This window comes from Ambystoma mexicanum, chromosome 1q (genome assembly GCF_040938575.1).
Source record: "Ambystoma mexicanum isolate Mex_15411 chromosome 1q, UKY_AmexF1_1, whole genome shotgun sequence".
NCBI classification, from domain to species: Eukaryota; Metazoa; Chordata; class Amphibia; order Caudata; family Ambystomatidae; genus Ambystoma; species Ambystoma mexicanum.
The window spans coordinates 76,853,933-76,875,771 of NC_090922.1; the positions used below are offsets into that span (position 1 = coordinate 76,853,933).

At 49.8% G+C, this 21,839-nt stretch overlaps 1 protein-coding gene across 1 annotated transcript in view; it reads right to left on the reverse strand.

Moving 5' to 3' along the window:
* TCF25 (transcription factor 25) overlaps window positions 1-21,839 on the reverse strand; it is a 1,148,081-nt gene that overhangs the window by 946,001 nt on the left and 180,241 nt on the right. Inside the window, exon 5 of the mRNA XM_069635563.1 lies at window positions 16,704-16,769. Coding sequence (XP_069491664.1) covers window positions 16,704-16,769 — 66 coding nt within the window. The remainder of the gene's footprint in view (window positions 1-16,703; window positions 16,770-21,839) is intronic.

Here is a 21,839-nt window from a genome sequence, read left to right on the forward strand (position 1 = left end):
AAGTCCCTCCTATAGCAGCCATCTTCAGATTTGGTAGCACATAAAGTGGCATTAGGACCAAGGGAAGAGCCGCACAGGGGTTTGAGGGAGGGTTTGCACGTGAATCCATGCCAGACCCATGCTGGAGAACAACAGTTACAGGTAAGTAACTTGTTCCTTCTCCAGCTCGGGGTCTGGCATGGATTCACATGCTCATGAATACAAGAATACATAGCAGTACACGCATGCACAACCACGGGAGGTGGCAAGGCTCAACATTAAGCATTTCAACAACTCGACGGGGGCGTGGCTAAGCAGCCATGCTGTAGGACGTGATTCCCCTTGATCCGTCACCGATCCTGCCCTGAAACGGAGGTTAACGTGAGCATCAGCACCTATAGTTGCAGCACCGTGTATATAAAGAAGCCGAGCACCACCAGGCACTGAAGGAGCACCTAAAATGACAAAACAATGACGAACGGGCTGACCGAAGTCTGAGACCCGGCGTGGAGGAAGAAACAAGATGGCGGTGCAGCGATGATGGTGGGCTGGAGAAGGGAAGCACCACGACAAGAGATTGCCTCAGTGTAAGACGAACCAGCGAGGCAACAACCCAGTGGGAGCCCGCACTGGATCAACGCAGAGGTCGGAGAGCCGCGGATCGTAAAGCTTGCTGGGTGCCTGCACTGGCAACTCACTACGCGAGGAGGTAGTGGCTCATGCCCCCACTACCGTATACCACTTGGAGGACAACGATGGAACAGTGCACAGGCAACAGGAGCTGCGCCCCTGCTAACGGAGCCTCACATAACATAGCATAAGGCTCCGTGATACATCTGGAAGCTGGAAATACATTGAGGCTGAAAAGTGTATGAGTGCCCAATATTGTAGCACTGCACAGATGTACACCGTGGTTACGGCTGGACACACAAGCGTAACAGACAGCATTGCAACAATCATTCAAGATCAGCCAAAATCCGGAACCAGATGGAAGGAGGCGCGCAATGTGGGGGTAGCCGTGGAAGCGATAGCCTGTGAAAGTGCAGGACACTCTGGTACGCTACAAATGTTCGAGGAGCGATCAGAGGTGACGGCAGTCCAGATAAAGCCTAGGCGGGATCGTGGAGGCGCATGAAGTTGAAGCAATGAACAAGGTGGATTCAGTGGCAGGATGGATGGAACCTGCCTGAGAGAAAAGCTGGCAGTTCGGATATTCGTTACCGTACGTTAAACAGGAGACTGTGGTGTATGAATGGAATATGCAACGCTGGTTATGTCCCAGAAAACAGATCTAAGTGTTATAAGCATTGCATGACAAATTACCCTAGGACATAGGCAGCGCCCAAGCCGGGCATGAAACATGCTGCAATAAGAAGACCAAATGCAGTGCGCAGGAAGCAACTGGCAGACCATAATATTTTGACTGGGGCGGGGCCTGAACGGAAGAAGTGGATGATATTCACATGCATAAGGCCTCAAGCCACATTATTGCAGAATACGCGCAGAGGATAACTCAGCAGAGTCTGCGCGCAGGACACTGCCAACAAGCTCTGTGATGAGTGTGGGACACCCAGGCGAGTAGGAACAGGGGTACATGCAAGCCACCTCCTGCCGGGGTGTGCATGCTACTACGAGACCGTGATGGAAAACAGGCACATCCAGATAGACTGCAAGCTAACTACCCAGTGTCTAAAGTTGCTAGCCTCCGACATACTGAGGGTGCTATAAGGAGTGGGAGGTCACAATACGCATTAGCACTCCGAGGCAGATGGTACGTGGCCAAGCGAGTTGTAACAAGGAGCATTCATCAGAGACCACGTGGGTACCTAGTAGTGAACGGCCAGGGGCAGAAGATAGGCCGAATATTAAAAGGTGGGCATCCCAGAAACACACAGAGACGGCCCCACTCCATAATCCATAAACACACAATCCAGGCAATGATATGTGACCACTGATCAAGGAGTGCATCTACCTGGAGGCTTGTGGAGGCAAGAAACACCAAGATAAACATTGCCAGAACCCCACACTTAGGAGAATAAACGGCTGAAACATATGTGACACTGGGGAGTGAGCTGTGAGGACACTTCTGGAGGCTGCATAGTGCAATGTCCTCCAAACCACGCGCGGGCAACCAACTATACGGACAGAGACATACACCTCCCCGGGAGGATCAGATAGCACGGACCAAACATGGACCCATGGAGCGTAGCCGCAGTGGAGTGATTTAAGGAGGGGCTGGAGTAGGCATAAGACTTTGGAGGCCGCACGGAGCACTCGAGTACCCTAAACCTGGGGAAGAGCCCCGGAACCGAGAAAATAAAGTGAATGGCCCCCAAACGGAACCTAGCACTGAGCAAGGGAGCATAAAAGCAAACATCGGGCACCTTGGCCCCGACCACTTCGAACTGCAGCGCGATGGCATCCAAGGTGCCCAAGACAAAGGGGAAGCAACCCACAATTGACGACTTTACTAGAGCTCCACAAACAATGGAGGGGTCCAGGAACAAAGATAGGAGCGCTCAGGCGGAAACATCCCCAGCGCGCGGCGATCAGCAGATACTAGAGGCCATCGCAGATCTGAAAAAGACAAGGGAAACGAAACTGGAGGCCGCAATGACCACACTAAAAGAGTCTCTAGAATTTAAAATTGAAGCAGTACAAGTGGACGTTAACCTACTAAGACAGAATGTAAAGAAAATTGCGGAACAAACAAGTGAGCTGGAGAAAGAAGTGAAATCAAACACAACTACCTGCGCATCGCATGCCTCGGAGATCCACACATTGCAACAACAAGTGAACAACCTGGAGAACAGAGCTGAGGAAGCCGAAGGACGCCCAAGGAGAAACAATATACCTATTGTGGGGCTCCCGGAGGGACAGGAGGGACTGAACCCCACCGAGTATATTGAGACCATGCTGTTGCAAGAAATAGAAGGAGGGGCACTCACCCAAGGATTTGCGGTGGAAAGAGCGCATAGGGCTCTGACAAGAAGGACCCCCCTGGTACCTCCCCTCCCCTCACCCCCCCCAAGACCGATCATTGCCAAAATACTAAACTATCACGACAGAGAAAAGATTCTGGAACACTTCCACAAAGGGGGTACAATACAAAGGGCTTCCGCGTCTACCACCGCGTAACCGGACTACACGCTGCAGGTGCAGAGACAGTGACTGAACTTTGGAACAGTGAAGAGGAGACTGCGAGAGGCGGGCTACAAATACATGTTGATGTATCCGGCAAAGCTTAAGGTGGTTTAAGAACCAAGCAATTTTCTTTGAGACCCCAGAAGAAGCGACGGAGTGGCTGGATGCACGAAACTGTCCGACTGGAGCAGATGATCAAAAGGAGAGCAGTATGGAGTAACGAGAAAATGGTTGCAGAGGCTGAGGTGCTGTATAAACTGTGACTTGATTATAGATATAGGATGCAAAGTAGTGACAGGCAGAGTTGTTTTAGCAGAAAGCGGGAGAGAAAGGGAACCCAAACTCATACCCAATTAGATAGGTTAGTCGGGTTACCGATAGTGCGGTAACCCCCTGCTAGGCTCCTAGCACCGGAATAGCCAGGCCAAATGCGGGGATGCCTGAGATCCAGGGATGGAGCTGGGAAACAGTTGGGGACGGGATGGGAGGCGGGAGGGAGGGGAGTTGGGGAGTTTGCAGTAGAATTAGTTGGGGAATGAGCTTACACCCGTGCTCTACTGCGCACAACAAAAAAAGAGGAGAAGGGATAGAGGGGGGATAGGGTATGGCTGAAAATGGGAGACCTCAAGATAATGAACTGGAATGTTAGAGGGCTCAATAGTTATTTAAAGAGGAACAAGATTATGATGTACCTGAAGAGGCAGAAGGTAGATATAGCTCTGTTACAAGAAACCAACCCCACGAAGGACAAACTGGAGGTTATATGGGGTAAATGGAAGGGGACCACAATTGGGGCAACATATTCGGCATACGCTAGGGGGTAACTACTCGGATCACCCTGCATATGCCTTTTCAGCTAATACAGACCAAAGCAGACTCAGACGGGAGGATGGTGGTAATTAGGGGATTGATCGAAAATAAGGACGTGTGCATCATCAACTCATATGCCCGCCAACCAAGACCCTGTATGGCAAAGTCTGCCCGTACCTGGGAGGATCAGTCATATGGGGGGGGGGGGGACTTTAACTGTACGCTGGACACCGAAATGGAAAGGTCTGATGGGAAACGGAACAAACCCACTCCAGCTACCAAAACTTTGAGGAACCTGGTGGGTGAACTTCCACTAGAAGATATATGGAGATTGAGCCACCCGCAAGACAGGCATTATTTGCACTATGCGGCCCCACAAAACTTGTACACGAGGCTAGATTACATGTTTGTTTCCTCTGATGTGACTGGAGAGATCGTGCAGGCAGAATATAAAGCTAGGGTCTTCTCGGACCACTCCCCATTGATCATAACATGGCAACATCTGCCCACCAGAGCGAAGATCCCCACGTGGCGGCTCAGAGCTGAGGCGCTGAAAGACACAATGTTCAGAGAAGACCTGAGGGAGGACATCATGGAATATTTTGAAAAGAATACCGGAAGTGTGGACTCGGCGGGCAAACTGTGGGAAGCTTTTAAGGTGGTGGTAAGGGGATCAGCTATAGCAAAATCCAAAGGGCTCCAGGGCGGAATAATCCAGGAACTACAAAAAACTGAGGTGGAACTAGAAACGATCATGAACAAGGGGGATAACTCCCCGGAGGCCGCCGAAGCTATACATAAATTACAGCAGGCGTGCAAGGGGCACTGGGAGAGGCTGTGTAACTTAAGCTATAAGAAGTATACGGAAAGGCAACATGCGGGCGGGGATAAGCCAGGAAGGCTGCTGGAATGGTTATACAAAAAGGAGTCGCCCAGAGTAGCTATCAGAGCAATAAACGGGAAGAATGGTCAAATACTAGACACCCAAGAGGGAGTGAATAACGGGTTCCTTGAATTCTACCAGCAATTGTATGGAGACGTGGAAGGAGGGGAACTGAGTGACATAGTGGCAACACTAGAGGACATACACACCGCTATCCATGCTAAACCAAGATAGCAAGATCCTTACGGCAGTGCTGGCAAGCAGATTGAGACGGGTCATAGATAAGCTCATACATCCGGACCAGACTGGATATGTCCCACATAGGAGCATATCTGATAATCTTAGAAGACTTCACCGAGTCATGGAACAATCAGAAGTGAATGCGCAGGAAATCGCAATTGCCTCGCTAGATGCGGTGAAGGCCTTTGACTCGGTCAGATGGCCTTGGCTGATGGCAGCCTTGAAGGAATACGGAATAGGGCCAGGGTATTTGAAATGGGTTAAATTGCTGTACAGCTCCCCAATAGCCAGGGTTAAGACGGGGTCGACTATCTTGGATAAATGGCAGCTAAATAGGGGCACCAGACAGGGTTGCCCCTGGTCCCTGATTTTGTACATCCTCGCTCTAAAACCCCTAACGATATATTTGAGACACCAATACGAAACGGTGGGAATTGACACGAATGGTGGACAACATATATCACTGTACACCGGCGATATACTGTTATACCTGAGATATACAGAGGAGAATCTGCAATATATCCTGGAAGCAATGGAGCGATTTGTGTCGCTCTCGGGGATTACAGTTAATCCCACAAAAGCGAGTCTGTTACCTCTGGGTAGATATACGGGGATCCTGCAGGAGAACCTACCAGTATTAAAGATACCCTGGGAGACTAGAACTTTTAGGTACTTGGGAGTAGGCATATATCACAAAGCGGAAGACGAGCATACGCATAATACGGAGAGGGCAGTAGCAAACTTGGAGAATAGTATGAGATTCTGGGCTAAGCTCCCCCTGGCCATGGTGGGGAGGGTGGCGCTGCTGAAGATGGTCGCATTGTCCAGGCTGTTGCATTTCTTTGTGAACATCCCCTTTATGATACCCAAGCGTTTCTTTGGTAAATTACAAAGCCTATGTAGAGGCTTTATCTGGCACAACACCAGAAATAGGATAGCTTTATGGAAATTGCAAAACATGCATGATAAGGGGGGGGGTATAAAACTCCCAACTTCGAGATCTACCACTTGACCAGTCAGCTACAGTATGTGGCGAAATGGCTGTCGGAAAACCCCACAGCGGAGTCCAGATTGTTAAGATCCGAATGCACCCCGTTCTTTTTGAAAGAGGTGATATGGGTGCCCAAACCAGAATTGAGGGGGCGATCAAGGCTGCTGGAACTGGGATGGGAGGTATGGCGTAAAGCCTGCCGGGTTGTGGAGAATCCAACCCCATGCTCCACGCAGATGCCGCTAGTGGCATTGGGCGGTGTGGATGAGCAACTAAGGAAGACGATCCCTAGACACTGGGAACCGGTGGGCATAGCAAAATTGGGAGACCTATGGGAAGTAATGGAATTTGAAGAGCTAGTAAGGGAAACCGGACTACACCCGCGACAATATATTACCTATACCAGAATGGCACGGACGATGAGAGAGACATGGCCTGAATCAGTGCTTACAGATCAACCGGATGAAACTGTAGAAACATTCTATGAAATTTCGGAGGGAGGACATGAAGTCTCCCGAATCTATGAACTATTGATGTCTAGGGTGGGAAAAGAGGTGACCCAGTCGAGACGGGATTGGGAGGAGGAAGTGGGGGCAATAATGCACGATGGGCTTTGGGAAAGGGCCCAGAGATATCATAAAAAGGTGTCCAGAAATGCGAGGCTGCAGCAGATCCAACTATATATAACCCACAAGGCGTACATGACCCACCAGAAGGTCGCCAGATTTAAGAGCACAGGAACACAAGCATGTCTTAAGTGCGGGGAGGTGAACGCTGGGATGGTACATATGTTCTGGGCATGCCCAGAGATTGGGAAATTCTGGGGCGAAGTCACCCACCGGCTAACTGAGAAAGGGATACGGCTGGATGTGGAATCCGTATGGGCATGTATGGTGGGGGGCTTTGTAAGACCCTGCAACTGAGACATGTGAGCAAACTGAAGGACCTGGCCTATATACTGGCTAAGCACAGAATTGCTATGGGCTGCAAAGCGAGCCAATGAGGTATGGTGGCATGGTCTCCTGAAATGGGCAGATGCTGAAATGGTGTTATGGTATGAGGCGGCTAACAGAGGAGGGGAGGAAGAGACAGAAACTCTAATGGCTTGGAGACACCCATTAGACACATTGCATGGTTCCACCGGAACAGAAGAGGAAAGTGCAGGGAAGTAAGCTTGAGTTAAGGGGGGAGGCTAAAGGGAATACAGTGACTATCTTTTGAAAATATGTTTCATGCTGGATAATCTTGATATGCACTGTTGGATGTTTTGTTGAGTGTTATTGTTCAAATAATAAAAATTATTTGAAAACAATTAAAAAAAGCATTTCAACAACTCAACATTAAGACTCCCTTACCTCCTCACCAGACTCAAGTGCTTGGCCGACTCTGGACTCCTCCCTGGAATCCCGGTCGACGCAGTAGAATTTCGTGAAGGTGTGCGTCGAACTCCAAGTAGCTGCCCTGCAGATGTCCAGCAGGGGCACACCAGACAGGAACGCCGTAGTAGCAGCAGTCGCTCTGGTCGAATGGGCTCTCGGACGGCCGGGCAACGGTCAGTTTGCCAACCGGTGACAGTGCATGATGCAGCCGGAGAGACATCTGGAAATGGAAGCCTTGAAGAGGGCCTTCCCTTGGTTCACAGAGCCAAAGTTCACAAGCAGCTGTGATGTCTTCTGAAAACTCTTTGTGCGGTCCACGCAGAACTTAAGCGCTCTAACCACATCCAGCGAGTGCAAAGTCCTCTCAGCCGGCGATGAAGGCGACGGGAAGAAAACAGGCAACACCAAGGGCTCGTTTGGATGGAAGTCCGACGGCACCTTGGGCATGAAGGAGGGGTGCGTCCTCAGCACTACCCTCGTCTGGTGGAATGTCAGGTATGGCGGCTTACAGGAGAGGGCCTGGATCTCTCCCACTCGTTGTACGGAAGTGATGGCCACAAGAAACGCCGTCTTCCACGATAGGAATTTCAGCGGCGCCGAATGCAAAAGCTCAAATGGCGACCCCATGAGCCTGGTCAGCACCACATTGAGCTCCCATGCCTGGGCCGTAGCCTTCACCGTCGGGAACGAGCGGAATTGTCCCATTTGTGGCAGGAGTGCAGCTCCCTGCTGAGTGAGTCGGCGACAGTGTTCTTTACTCCTGCCAGGTGAAAGGGTACCAGGAACATCCCCTGTGCTTCCTTGGAGAGAGCTGGAGATCTGGTGCCCCCCTGCTTCCAGATGTAGAACATTGTGATGGTGTTGTCGGTGAACCACTTTGCCCTTGAGGGACGTAAGGAAAGACCTGAGGGCCCAGAACACAGACCGTAGCTCCAGGACGTTGATGTGCAGTGACCTCTCCACCGGGAGCCAAAGGCCTCTTGCGTGGAGATCCCCGCTGTGAGCGCCCCATCCCTCCAGGGAGGCATCCGTTGTCACGGTCTCCTGATGCGCTGGGGTCTGGAAGTCCATGCCCGCCGTGAGATGCCCTTGGGTGCCCCACCACTGGATCGCTTGACGGAAAGTCAAGTTGAGGGAGATCTTGTCTTCGAAGCTTCCCGCCACTTGTGTCCACCGGGCGTCGAAGAACTCCCGCAGCGGCCGCATCCGCAACCTGCACAGTCGCACAAGGTAGATGCATGAAGACATCATACCAAGCAGGGACTTGATGGACCTCACACTGGCTACTTCCATGGTCAACAGCCATTGCACCTTGCCCCCGATGGCCTTTATCCTCTCCTCTGACGGTGAATCCAGCCGCGTCACCGTGTTGAGCCTGGCTCCCAGGAACAGGGCGTCCTGCGATGGCACCAAGCAGGACTTCGCAAAGTTTATCGAGAACCCCAGTTCCCCGAGCAGGTGGACGGTCCTCGCTGAGTTTCCTTGACTTCGCTCGGATGAGCCAATCGTCCAAATAGGGGCAGACGTGGCTCCCCTGCAAGCGCTGCCGCGCCACCACCGGTGCCAGGAACTTGGTGAAGAGCCTTGGTGCCGACTTCAAACCGAAGACAAGTGCCTTGAACTGATAGTGCCGCCCTGGACCACAAAGCGTAGAAATGTCAAGGTCCTTTGTGTTGGGGGATGTGGAAGTATGCATCCTCCAGGTCCAGCAACGACAGGAAGTCCCCTTCTTCCAGTTGTCCCAGCACGTGCTGAAGGGTGATCATCCAGAATTTTTAGGATCTTATGTATTTGTTGAGGCGGCAGAGGTCCAGGATAGGCCAGCAGCCGCCAGTCTTCTTTCGGACGAGGAAGTACCGCGAGTACATTCCGGAGCCCCAGGGTCTCTTCGGGACGAGCTCTATCGCGCCCTTTTTTTTAGCACTGCTCGTACCTCCAGAAGTAGCTGTGGGATGTGGTTTTCTTTCCTGACCACCGGTGGAAAGTGTGGGCCCTTCCTTTGGAACTCCAGAGAGTGCCCGTGGTCCAGGGCATCCAGCACCCAACGGTCGGTGGAGAAAGATTTCCACACGCTGACAAAGTTCGCCTGCCGGCCTCCCACCGGGGTGCTCGGGTGGGGGCCCGACGTCACGGCCGGTTCAATCCTGCTTCACTGAGGCCTTGCCACCTTGGGCCCCTTGGCGACAACGATGAAGTCCACCGGCCTTGCTGCGGCCTCTGCAGGCTTCCTGCGATGAAGAGCGGGCCATTTCACGGTATGATGAAGACCTGCCGCCGGATCCTTTGGAGGCACCTTGAGACTTGCCTCCGTAGGTCCGAAAGGACAGCCGTCGCTGATGAAGCGTGCCCAAGGCACAGACTGTCTCGGTGTCTGCCTTGATGGCCTGCAGTGACTCATCCACCGCCTTACCGAACAGGTTGTTCCCGTCAAAGGGCATGTCCAGTACCCTGGTCTGTACGTCCTGACGGAAGTCGGTGGCCCTGAGCCAACCACGCCAACGAAGGCAAGCGCCATTGCCCATTTCGTGAAACCCGGTGTTGCCGATGTCCGTGGCTACCGTGATGGCATGGTCCGAAGCCACCTCACCCTCTTGTAGGATTTCAAGGGCTTGCGCCCTCTTGTCGACCGGAAGCAAGTCCAGAAGGGGGGCGATTTTAAACCACAGCTCCCTATCGTAGCGGGCCACTATAGCGAGAGCGTTGGCCGCCTTGATGTTCGTCGCTGCCGACGTGATGACTTGACGTCCCTTGGCGTCCAGCTTATTCCCCTCACCGTCCGGCGGGGAAGTGGAAGTTGATGCCGTCGTCCCTGCTGCTTTCTTCTTAGCTGCCACAGAGACCACTGAGTCTGGGGACGGTTGCGCCCTGAGGCACATAGGAACAGAGTCTGGGACCCGGTACTTCTTCTCGTACCAGTCGCTCTTCGCAGGGGCCGTGGACGGGTTCTTCAGAAGGGACAGTCCTTCGTCTCAAATGTTGTCCAACAGAGGGACTGAGAGTACGGTCTCCCTCTTGGCCTCCCGTCGTTGATAAAGGAATCCCTCCTTCTGCTCTTCGGGGCATAGCTGGAAAAGCTCAGAGGCCCTGACGATCATGGTGTGAAACGAGCCAATTTCGTCGGGAGGGGAAGCCCGGGGAGGGGGTGATGGGAGATCTGTTCCGTCGTCTCCACTGTTGTCTGTCCCCATCGTCGCCGTCTGTCTCCGTCTCATCCCTCGGAGGAGGGGATGCAGGTGAAGGATGGAAAGGTGGGGGTGGATGGACTCACCTCCGCTTGGCTGGAGGGCTCGCCGCTGGCAACTTTGTCCTTATCTATGTGCACAGGGTGTGCAGTGCCAGCAAGATGTCTTCCGACCTGTCTGCCGGTGATGGCATCGGTTGCGACGGGAGCGTCGGCAGAGGCTCCTCCGGTTCCTCGTCAACCTGCCATTCTTCGTCGGCTCCACCCTCGCTCTCCACGTCCGCCTCGTCAGGATCCTTCCCGCAGGCCCTGACCTGGTCGAACCACTTGTCCAGGACTGCCTTGATGACAGACAGCTCGTCCTCGGAGGAGGTGTCTGAGTCCGCTAGGACTACTGCGTCCCCCCTCCTTCTGGGCCTGGGGCTTCACAGGGGTCTTTTCGATCGGTTGGAAAGATGATTCCCTCCGGGATGGCAGGGAAACTCTAGGCCTGGAGGCCGTCTCTACTGGGGTAGCCTCTGCGGGCTTCGATCGGGACGCAACGACTCCCTCAATCGATGCCTTAGGCGGGTGAATCTGGGCCTTCACAACCTTAGGCGCGTCGGAGGCCTTCACTGTGAGGGGAGAGTCACCGCCTTGCTCCCCCTTGTCTTTCTCCGTCGGGATCGTCCGGGGCTTCTCCCGAAGCTTACCCGGGTTCTTCGACTTCTTTTTCACTGAGCCGGACCACTGGCTCATGGTTGAAGGCGTCTGTGACATTGCGCCCAGCCTGGCAGCCGAGGAGGGCGAACCAATGGCGCTCACGGTGCCGGCGGACTCGCAGTGCTTTGCCTTTTGTTGGGCCCCCGTCGCCGTAGCGCCCTCAAAGGTCTTAGAAGACCGCTCAGACTTCTTCTCACCTGCTGCCGTGCTCTTCGCCTCCAGCCAATCAGCGAGTCGTTTACGGCGGTCCTTCTTGGTCCGGATTACATGTTCTTGCAGAACGCACAGTCCTCCTCCACGTGCGACTTGGAGTGCAGGCAGTAGAGACACGGGGAGTGCTCATCTTCCTTGAAGATGTTATGTAGTCCACATCTTGGGCAGATACTAAACAGCTTGGATCCAACGGGCGTCGAGTCTCCTTTGTCTTCAGCCATGACCACGCGGGGTAGGCCTCAAAGATCTTCCGGAATCCTCCAAGAAGTGGAATTTGATGAAAAATCGCCCTTGAGGGGCGTAGAAATTTCCGAAACGTGTCCCCCGTTAATCGGAAAATGAATCGGTGGAGCTTGAGGCTCGAATTGACCGAAAAATGAGAGTAAACTCTTTGAAAAAAACACAACAAGCAGGAAAAGCTCGAGAGCTAAGCACGAGGACTCCCAACACTTGAACGTGCAGTAAAAATCTGAAGATGGCTGCCAGAGGAGGGGCTTAGGTAGAGGGCAGTGATTGGCTGGGGGCAGTATGACCCAGAGACCAGTGTATGGTTATTAGTAGAAAGACAGTTCAGAAACGAAACAAACTGATTTTTTCTTTACCGAGGATTCCCAGCCCGATGACGTGGAATATTCATGTGCATGTGAATCCATGCCAGCAGTCGAAAGTATTTGACCGATAGATCATTTTGTGAAGCCAAGGGATGTGAATCCTGCATCGTATGAACTGTTCAAGAAACTGTGTGACTGATAAAGGGTGGCAAGAGGGAACCCGACGGAGGAATGTCCACAGTGAACTGCATAAAAATATTAAGATTTGTGAATATCACAGATGAAATAGTGTTGAAAAGGCCATTGTGAACACGACGGAGGGAAAGCAAGCATTTGAGAAGGGTCTGAGCCCTGAAGAATGGGATCCCGGAGTGAAGAATCACTCCAAATACAATCAGGAAGGAACTTTTGTTTATTATTTTGAACCCATCAGGCCCTCGGAAGCAAGAAACTTAAATACCGAAGGCCCTGATATTGCTGGGAACTTTTGTGGATCTAAACCTAGAAGAGAGAGATCCAGGAGTGAAAAGGCATCACCCAAAGTGCAAGCACAAAGTGCAAGCAGAAAGGAACTTTTGTTTATTATTTTTGGAGTATATCAGGTCCTCGGAGGCAAGAGACTTTTTGTAGAAAAGAGACTTAACCACCGAAGGCTCTGATAGCTGAGAACGGAACTGTTGGCTCGTGCTGGGAAAGCTCGAGTGTGTGCTGTGCTGAGGAGTCCCGCCTTGTCCCATGCTCAAAATGTGGGAAAGGGGACTCCCCCGGCACTCCCTGACTACCACATCCTGACTTACTATTTGTGAACACTTCTTTCATTCTTCTGAACCTTAGCCCACACTCCTTCGTATTAAGCGTAAGGATTGGCAATCAGTATTTTTTTCTTAGTACAGGCCCTTTTATTTTGACAAGACGACTATAGGACTGCCTTCTTATTTGATAGTTGTAGCCTGCTCCCATCTTAGATTTAGGTTTAGATTAGGCGTTTTTCCAACCCGCATATATAGTTTAATAAACACCCTTGAACTGTGTCTGTCTTTACTGTTGCCACCATGAGTTCCTTATAGCCCCTATGACCTGATCCTGGACTCGCTGGGCAAACCAGAACTCTAAGTGCGGGCCAAGTGGGAGAAGGAAGTAGGCCAGGCCTTTGAAGAGGGAGAGTGGTCAGGGGGATGGTGTACACACGTAACGTCTCTAGGAACGCCACACTCAGCCGTTAATCACACATAGGGCCTACACGACCCTGCATGCTATTTCACAGTTCCCGGGAGAACAGGCTGCCCAAGGTGTGCAAAGGGGTCAACAGATATGCTGCACATGTTTCGGTCATGCCCAGAAATCCGAGAATTGTGGCATGGAATTGCGAATAGAGCCTTGAATGGTGGGATAGATATACGTGAGTGGACGCCAGAGGCATGTCTGGTGGGGTTGTTCCTGAGACGTTGTGCGGAACCCTAGATTGCGAAGATGAAAGATCTTATCTGCATCTTGGCTAAGGACAGGATATCACTGGCCTGGAACTCTACAGGTGGCCCCCACATAGAATCAAGGTGGGGAGACCCCCAAAGATGGGCAGAGCCAGCCACAGTGGTGTGGCACAGGGCGGTGTACAGGGGACAAAGGGAAGTTCTCGATAATATCACAGCATGGAATGCACTGGTTCAAACAACGTTTGCACCTTCGGTCGATAAACCGCTGTGAAGCCTATGTAGAGAGCCCAGTGGGCACGGAGCGGGGAGACAGCTGGACCACAGCAGCAGGAAGATCTAACGTGTTGAGTGGGGAGGTGGGAGGGTGGGATGGGTAAAGCATGCTTATCTTTGTTGGGCCATCAAGCCCTGGTTGGGCTGAGCGCCAGGGGACAACCATGAGCAGACTGGCAGGAGAATGCTAGATGCAAGGGCTAGAGACTCGGATACACAATGGGTGAGACACAGATAGCAATATGAGAATGTTAGATCCTTAAGAACACACACTGTATAAGATGTGATCATTTGCTTCCTCTACCTCAGCTATGGTGGCACATATCCATCTGTTTCGTTGTGATTTTTTGTAATGTTTTTTCTGTTGAAGAAATGCAATAAATAGTTTTTAAAAAGTAAAATATATATCATGTACCCCAGAGCAATATGCACAAGCAGGAGATCACGGTCCGTATGTAAGGCATGGGTATCGAAGAAAGGGGTCACCTCCATATTTGGAAGCTGAAAGATTGGAAAGGGAAATAAGGGGTGAAAAGAACGAGGGGCTGAAAATGGGAGTTCTTTAATGTAGAATTAACGAAAGGGGGGAATGTTGGGAAGGAGGTACAATCGTCCAAGACCCCCCCCCCCTCCCACCCAGCGCTTTCGGATGAAACAAGAGGCCTGGGAACGTGCAGTAGGTGATAGGGGAGGATACAGGGGGGGGCACTAGGGGCCATAGTGCGGGGATGGTGGTGTACGTTTTTGCACTAGTATAGGGGATCAAACACCATCTTGGATAGTAGCAGCCCGAGGCCTAGTTTTGCGCTGACATACAAACAAACAAAATAAAAGTCTATGCAGATGGGACTAGGTTGTAGCTTGGGCAACGGTGAGAAAGGCCAGAAAGACTCATAGACCCTTCATTGTCTCATGATGCCAACATTTTGTATCCCAGAAGGAATGCGCCCTGCAAGGCCATGAGAGGGTTGAGAGCGCACTGTGAAAACGATCCCATAAGAAGGAGAGCACGAACCTCTGACCTTTCCTGCCCCAGCTATAATTAATAGCACCCGAAAGACCCAGTCTAAAACCCCCAAGCATTCCTAGATATCAGCCAAACCAGACCACCAACCATAAAACTGTTAGACCCCCCAATCGATCAGAAAAGATATGGAAACTGGGATTAGTTGCCTTCACCATAAGTTGATTAATTTGTGCTGCAAGGTGCCAGGAGGAATAAAACAACATAGCTAATACGAGGGCAGGGAATTTTGGTTGGGCGCCAATGTGTCTGGAATCAAGCTGTAGTTTGTTAGAAGCGATGGCCTCGAAGTATCCGCTTAGCCTCGGTCTGCAGTAACAGGTGCACATCAGGTTAGAGATGGAGCCTCTATATGGTTTTTCTTCACGTAATTTCAATCAGTGGTAGCTTCACGCCGGACGACGTGAAAGGAGGAACCCACGTGGAAGAAGATGGACATAAGGGGCTGGAACCAATGGCGTGGTACTCCTTATGGAACAGATAGCCTATGTATAGGGTCTCGACCACCAGCCACGTGGGTTTGTACATTATGTAATTGACATCACTGAGGACGCTGTGTACCTTCATAAAGTGTTGTTCGTACTGATTTCAGCAGAATGTTCTGTGGCAGCAGAGTCCTTTGCTGGCGCATTTCTATTTGTGCAGAAATAAAACGTTGTTTTCCATGCAAGAGGTGTGCTGGGCTTTTTTCCCTAGTGGATTGTACCTTTTCTGGTTTGAGCATTGAGGGGCTTCTCTACACATTCCAGCAGGGGAATACAAGTACTTATGTACCATGAGCCCTCCTTATATACCCCTAAATCAGGTTTGAGGGCACATAATTGCCTGTACTGACCAAAGAAAAAAGGCAAAGATGTTTAACTACGACATATTTACAAGACATTTAAAGCATAATGTATCATGCTATAATTGACAAAAAGTTCTAGTTTGCAACACATGTGGAAGTTAGACTTGTGTCATGCCATGTACTATTCACTCATTCTCCAAATGTAGCTCCTACTTACTCTGTGATGTCTGGTACCCAGGAGCTGCTTTTAGCTCAAGCTCATCAAATCTTAAATTCCATTCCTGAACAAGCATTAGATGTCTTTTGACTACATAATATACATATACATCATAGCACTTCATACACCTTTGAATCAAACATGTCAAAATAAAGCACCATAACATTGGTCTACAATGGTTCTTCCTTTGACCTCCTGTTCCACAGACTACTGAAGCTCATTCTAAAAGCACTATTCGCACCCAGGGGAAGGGTGCTCAGCAAATGGGTGGCTGCAACAGCGGGCGAGACTACACAATACCCGCCTGCTGTCCCAGCCACACGAGGCCCTTCCCCAGGTGGCGCTTTTTTTTATTCTCCTTTTTTTCATTGCACGGAGGCAAGAGGGAGCCAGCCTCTCTGTGGCCTCCCCATCCCCTCCACTTATCTGCACGACCAGAGCATTGCGCTCGGGTCCCGGAGCTCCTCCCATCTGGCCGCCCCCATAGACATGGAAAATGGACTCGGTCATTTTTCATCGGGAGATCAGCTACTCTAGCAACGCAGATCTACCGATGAAAAATTCTGAAAGCCATTCGGAACCCGGATGATCCCGGGTTGCGAATGACTCATGCCCTGCCAGTTGGGTAGACATGGCCTTTAACTGCCCACAGCTGGAGCGAGGCCTTCTCTTAGCTCGGGCCTGCTTTAGCTCAGGCTGGCAGACCATTAAAAGGCCATGTTCGCCCTCCTGCAGGGCATGAAGGCCATATTATCACTAAAGCTTATAATTATTTCAGAAATCCTAAACAGCACAAGTATTTGAAAAGCACTTTCCAGCAGCAGACACATTTAAACTGGGAACCCTGTAAGATTTGAGCTCCAGAAATTACAACAATGTAAGACTTGGCCCCTCACCTTTGATCTCCAAGAACAGCCCGGGCACCAAAGTATTTCTTGAGTTCAGTCTCAGGGTTCAAGTTCCTAAAAAGGGGATATAAAAATGACTGTTACACTACCAAGGGACACAAACAGCAAGTATAAAAAAAATTGAGTACCAAATATTTCTCAATTTACCTAAAAACCCATATAATGCTTAGCTGGAAACCAACAGCTATCAGGAGCTACTTTTAGCTCCTAATGCCAACGTGTGCCTTCCAAACATGTAAATGTGACAATAACTCAGTATTTGAGAATGTTAATAAACAATAATTGGAACACATCTAATACACATTTAAACACAATGGTTAAGAGAAAACGGACAAAAAGTTAAAGGAGCATCTCTGATAGCTCCTGGTTCTGCTGCAGTAGCTCTTACCTACAGGGTGATGCCCGACACCTAGGAGCTGGTTTTAGCTCCTGCTCATCGAATCTCAATTTTGAACCCTGTGACACCTCAGTAAATTCTTGAGAATGCTAGTTTCTAAAAAGGCTCATTCAAGTAACAATTAAGGGTTCACCTTTTTGCGGCTTTTTTTGTTCTAATGCCAGGTGCATACTTAGCAATGCAGAGGGCATGTTGGGCTCTGTGCCTAAATACATCTGTTGCATAGGAAATTCTGTGGTGTGAACTTCATTTTGAGCGGCATCAGGCGGTTTATAGTGATATCGAAAACAAAAATGAATCTCGAAAAAAAATGTCGAAAAAAAAGTCGAATAGTTTTTTAGGACGTTTTTTATTCGAAATGGGGGGGTTCCCCCCAAACGCTCCCCCCCCTTTTTTACCCTTTTTTTTATTCCCGGACCCCAAAAAAAATATATAAATAAAAAAATAAAAATAAAATTTCGACATTGTTTTCGAGATTATGACTTTCGATATTATTGATTCGATATTTTGACTGCACACCACATCGGGCTATAGTTGGGCGATACAAAATGTGTACTGCTTTGTCCGCCTACCTAATAGTTGCCAGTGAGTAAGCAGTAACATATTATGTCCTTTTAGTAGCATTTCTAAAATTGTATTGAATAATTAAAATGGTTGCAACATGATCTGGCTAGCTGGACTTTGTGTTGGCCCTTGCTTGATTACCTCTGGTTTAGAGAAGTATGGTACTCTGTATATACTCTGTATATGAGATGAATTAGAGTGCAAGCCTATAAACTGTCTTTTGAAATTTATCTACACTGCACTGTGATGTCGTAATGTGAAATTGGATATTCCTCCTTTGGGACCCTGGGAATCTCAGAATAACCTGCTGTATGATGAACATGGGTATCCAGGAAGGACTCTGGGTGTTCTTGGTAGAAGCACACCCAGGCATGTTAGGTTTTTCAAAGTAGTGAGTAAAACTATAACCAAGAGGGAACACGTCCCAAATACACTCACTGGCGGGAACAGAAAGGGTAAGGTGTGAAGCCACAGGCATGACTTTGCAGTAAGAAGTGCAGTGGCACGGAGTACACAGACAAGCAAACACTGGGCATTGGACATGCAAGAATGTCCTGCCTGATTTTAACTTGGCCAACTGCCTCTCTGAAGGCTCGGCCCACCAAATGGTAGACACCAGAGATAATTAGGAATAACGAGGAGGTTTATAAATACAATGGACCAAGCCTAGAAGATTGCTGGAAAGCAAAGGATTAAAACTGTAGAAGGCAAGCTGGTGAGAACCACATAAAATTAGACGACAGCAAGCAGGATTCTATATTACTTAGATAATAATAACGGGAGGCTATGGGAAACAAATACTCCAGAAGAGAGCCCCAAGGCTTGCTGAGAGCTGTACCGCAGACCCAGGAAAAGGCCAAACTATATAAATACAGACATTTGCAGTGTCACGAAGTTGAGGTGGATCAATATGGGGCAGACACAGAAGTAGGATTTAAAAATCAAAGTAAGCAAAACACAATTCAAAAACGGGATGCATCCACTTTGGGGAGAATTCAAACAACAAAAGCCTCTGTCTCACACTCTGCCCCTTGTCTCACCTTTTTGTCCTTTGTCGTCTTCTTTTTTGGAGGTCTTTGTTCCTGGACGTTCGAGACTTGTACAGGTAAGGACGGGTATCCTCTGCCTCCAGTGTGAAGACCGAACACCAGACCAGGAGTGATGGTAGGCGTTCAGAATTCCAGGAAGGTAAGAGAAGCAGCGGTCAATGTCCGGGATGGATCTAGGAACCAGGAAGGAGTCGCAATGCTCGCAGAGAACAGGGGACAGAGTGAGCACGGGAGGATTGGACAAGGGCCCGGGAAGGGAGAGGGACGAGCGGCCCACATGCGGGAGCACAAGGACAAAACAATAGCACACCAGGAAGGAAACTGGAGCCGATGAATATCGGACAAGCAGCACGGAAAAAAGGGAGGAAGTTAGGAACACACTATCCGAGAACTCGGAAGGGTAGCGTTGAGATGCGCAGAGCCTCGGGTCGTGTCTGTTTTCTACGAAGCAACAAGTCTTGCGTAAACACTAGACTGCAGCGTTTCTGTGCGTCAGCCATGTTGGTAGGATAGCAGATACAACGTTGCGGTGCACAATGGACCATGAAGTCCAAAAGGGGCAAAAACGGCGAATCATGACACTCTGGGATTAACAATCCTCAATCTGGAGATCCCTTCCTGGTAAACATCTTGACTTCTCAGCCACTCACAGTCTTCAGGTTTAAGTGTTCCCGACATTCATTTCCTGGCTCCTGGTTTGTACTTTTGCTTCTTGTCCTGAACTCCTTGGAAACCCCTTTGCCCGAGTCTCGGTCCCATGTCCAGCTGTATGTTAGGCCTAAGCAGCTGTAGAAGATCGGGCTCGGCATAACCAATCTGAGTCAGGCAACCTATTCCTCTTTCCCACCTTAGTGTCCTGTCTATGGTTCCCTTCACCCCCTGTATGTCCATCTCTGCAATGATACAGGTCAGTCTTGTGCCTAAGTAGACTTGTGCTCTCTTTTCCACTAATAGTCTTGCACTTCCTAGACACACTGCCATGTGCTGGCACCTCCACCCCTCTGCCACTCCCAGCCGTCAGCGTGTTCTGAGCCTGCTCCTTCACCCTAATTCCTTCAACCTCGCCTCCTCCTCACCAGCTTACAACTGTCCACTTCTCCTCCCCTGAGGTATTTCCCTGCCTCCTCCAGACTGCAAGCTCTCTCTTTTACTGTTACCTCCAACCACCTCTATGGTTCTTTCTTCCTCCTTTCCTCGGATCACTCTTCCAGCCCATACTGACCATCTTTGATTTTCTTGCCATTCTTTTCTGCTCACCTCTTCTTCGCTGCCTCTTTATGCTCTACTTTTTCCTTGATCTTTACCACATGTTTATGCTACTTGTTCTCCTTACTTTACACTACTTCTAACCTCATGGCCTGTTGTCTGACCTCCCCTCTCCAGCCTCCTTCATCTTGCTGTAGTTTAGCCTCCAGCTCTTCCTACATTTGCCACCGTCACTCTCCAGTCGTTCACCATTTCTAAACACCTGCACTAGTGGCAAAAGCCAGTATCATATATATATCAGCTTGCCCATAGGGACTGCCCATGCTTAATTCCTACTGAGTGTTCAGGGTAACTTGCCTCAAAGGGGAAATCGAGCTATGTGACAGGGCTACAACTGAGCCCTGTGTAGCCCATAGGACCCCTCTAACCAAGGATAGGCAGCCTTCTAGGGCATTACCAAAGCCAGACTTAGCCAAGTGGTGGTATGTTTGCTTTTTTGGGGGGGGGCACAGTCACAGGACCCCTGATACAGAGTGTGTGTGCTGTCTACATGGTATCAATTTCCCCATCACAATAACTGTTCCTCTTTCTTTTACCTTGCTGCAGCCCTGCTCTCCCTCTTGCTTTATCTTTCAGCACTGAAGAATAAGAGAAGAATTACAAGGAATACAAAACTCATAATGCCTCACAAGATGAACGAATGATACAACTGGATCCTGTAGCAAAGTATGAGGACTCCAATTACTGTCACTGGTGTGGCGAAAAAGCCAAGGGCAGACAACTCACCAGATCCGGAAAGGCTGAATATCAGCAACCAAGCCGGAGGACGCAGTTAGGCCCCTTGTGCACGGAAAGGCAGATACACCTAGGCAAGTGTAATGAGGAGACAGGTGTCATAGTTGCTCTGGGGAGCTTGGATATATGGTGATAGGACCAAGAGACCAGAGGAGATTGTGGAGGTGAAGATTTGAGTGCATGGAAGAGAGTTAAGTTACAGTGTTAGTGTGAAGGACGGCACACCAACTAAAGTTTGTTTGTGAGTCGGTGTGTTGTGTGTGTGAACAGGTGTAGGTGTGACGAAAGCGACTGAGGGAGTGCAGTGAGGGTGCAAACAGGTGAAAGAGAGGAGTGAGTTGATGAGGGGGTGTGGTGTGCAGAGGAGAGAAAGAGGTGCAGAAACTGGAGTGAGAGTAGGAGAGGGCAGACAGACAGGAAAGGGAAAGGCAAGAGACCGGCACAGAGAAAGAGGCATATAATGATACCAGAGAGCGGAGGAAAGGAGAGAGAGGGAGACCAGAGAGAGGAAGAGAGAGACAAACATGTAACTACTAGCAGGAGAGAGAGAAAGACAGAAAGCAGGGAGGAAAGGAAGTTAGAGAGATATGATATGATAGGTATCCGGTCATTGCATCGGCAACCAAAGCATCGACAGCCATACCATCTAAAAAAAAGCATCTAAAAAAAAAGAAAAGCATCTAATGCATTTTTGTAGATGTTAAAGGGTTTAGTTCAATAAAAATGTGTTTAAATGTTAAAAAAAGGGGGGTTGATGGGACCCCCCACCCCATTAAAAACAAAAATGGAAAATAAATGCATTAGATGCTTTTTTTTTAGATGGTATGGCATTAGATGCTTTGGCTGTCAATGGAATGACTAGAAATCATATGATATGATATGGCATTTATAACGCGCCTATACACAAGTGTTTCACGGCGCGACGAGCAAGGGAGGGGAAGAAAGGGAGGGCGGACAACGATACTACTAGGCCAGGTTTCATTCAGATTGCGCAAGTGCGTGGGAAGGGGGCTGGGACAGTGCAGCACATGGGAAAAGATGATAATAAGTAAGTAAACGGCCAGCATGTGGCAAGTGCATGGGTAAGTGCGGCCATCAGGAGTCAAAGGGCTG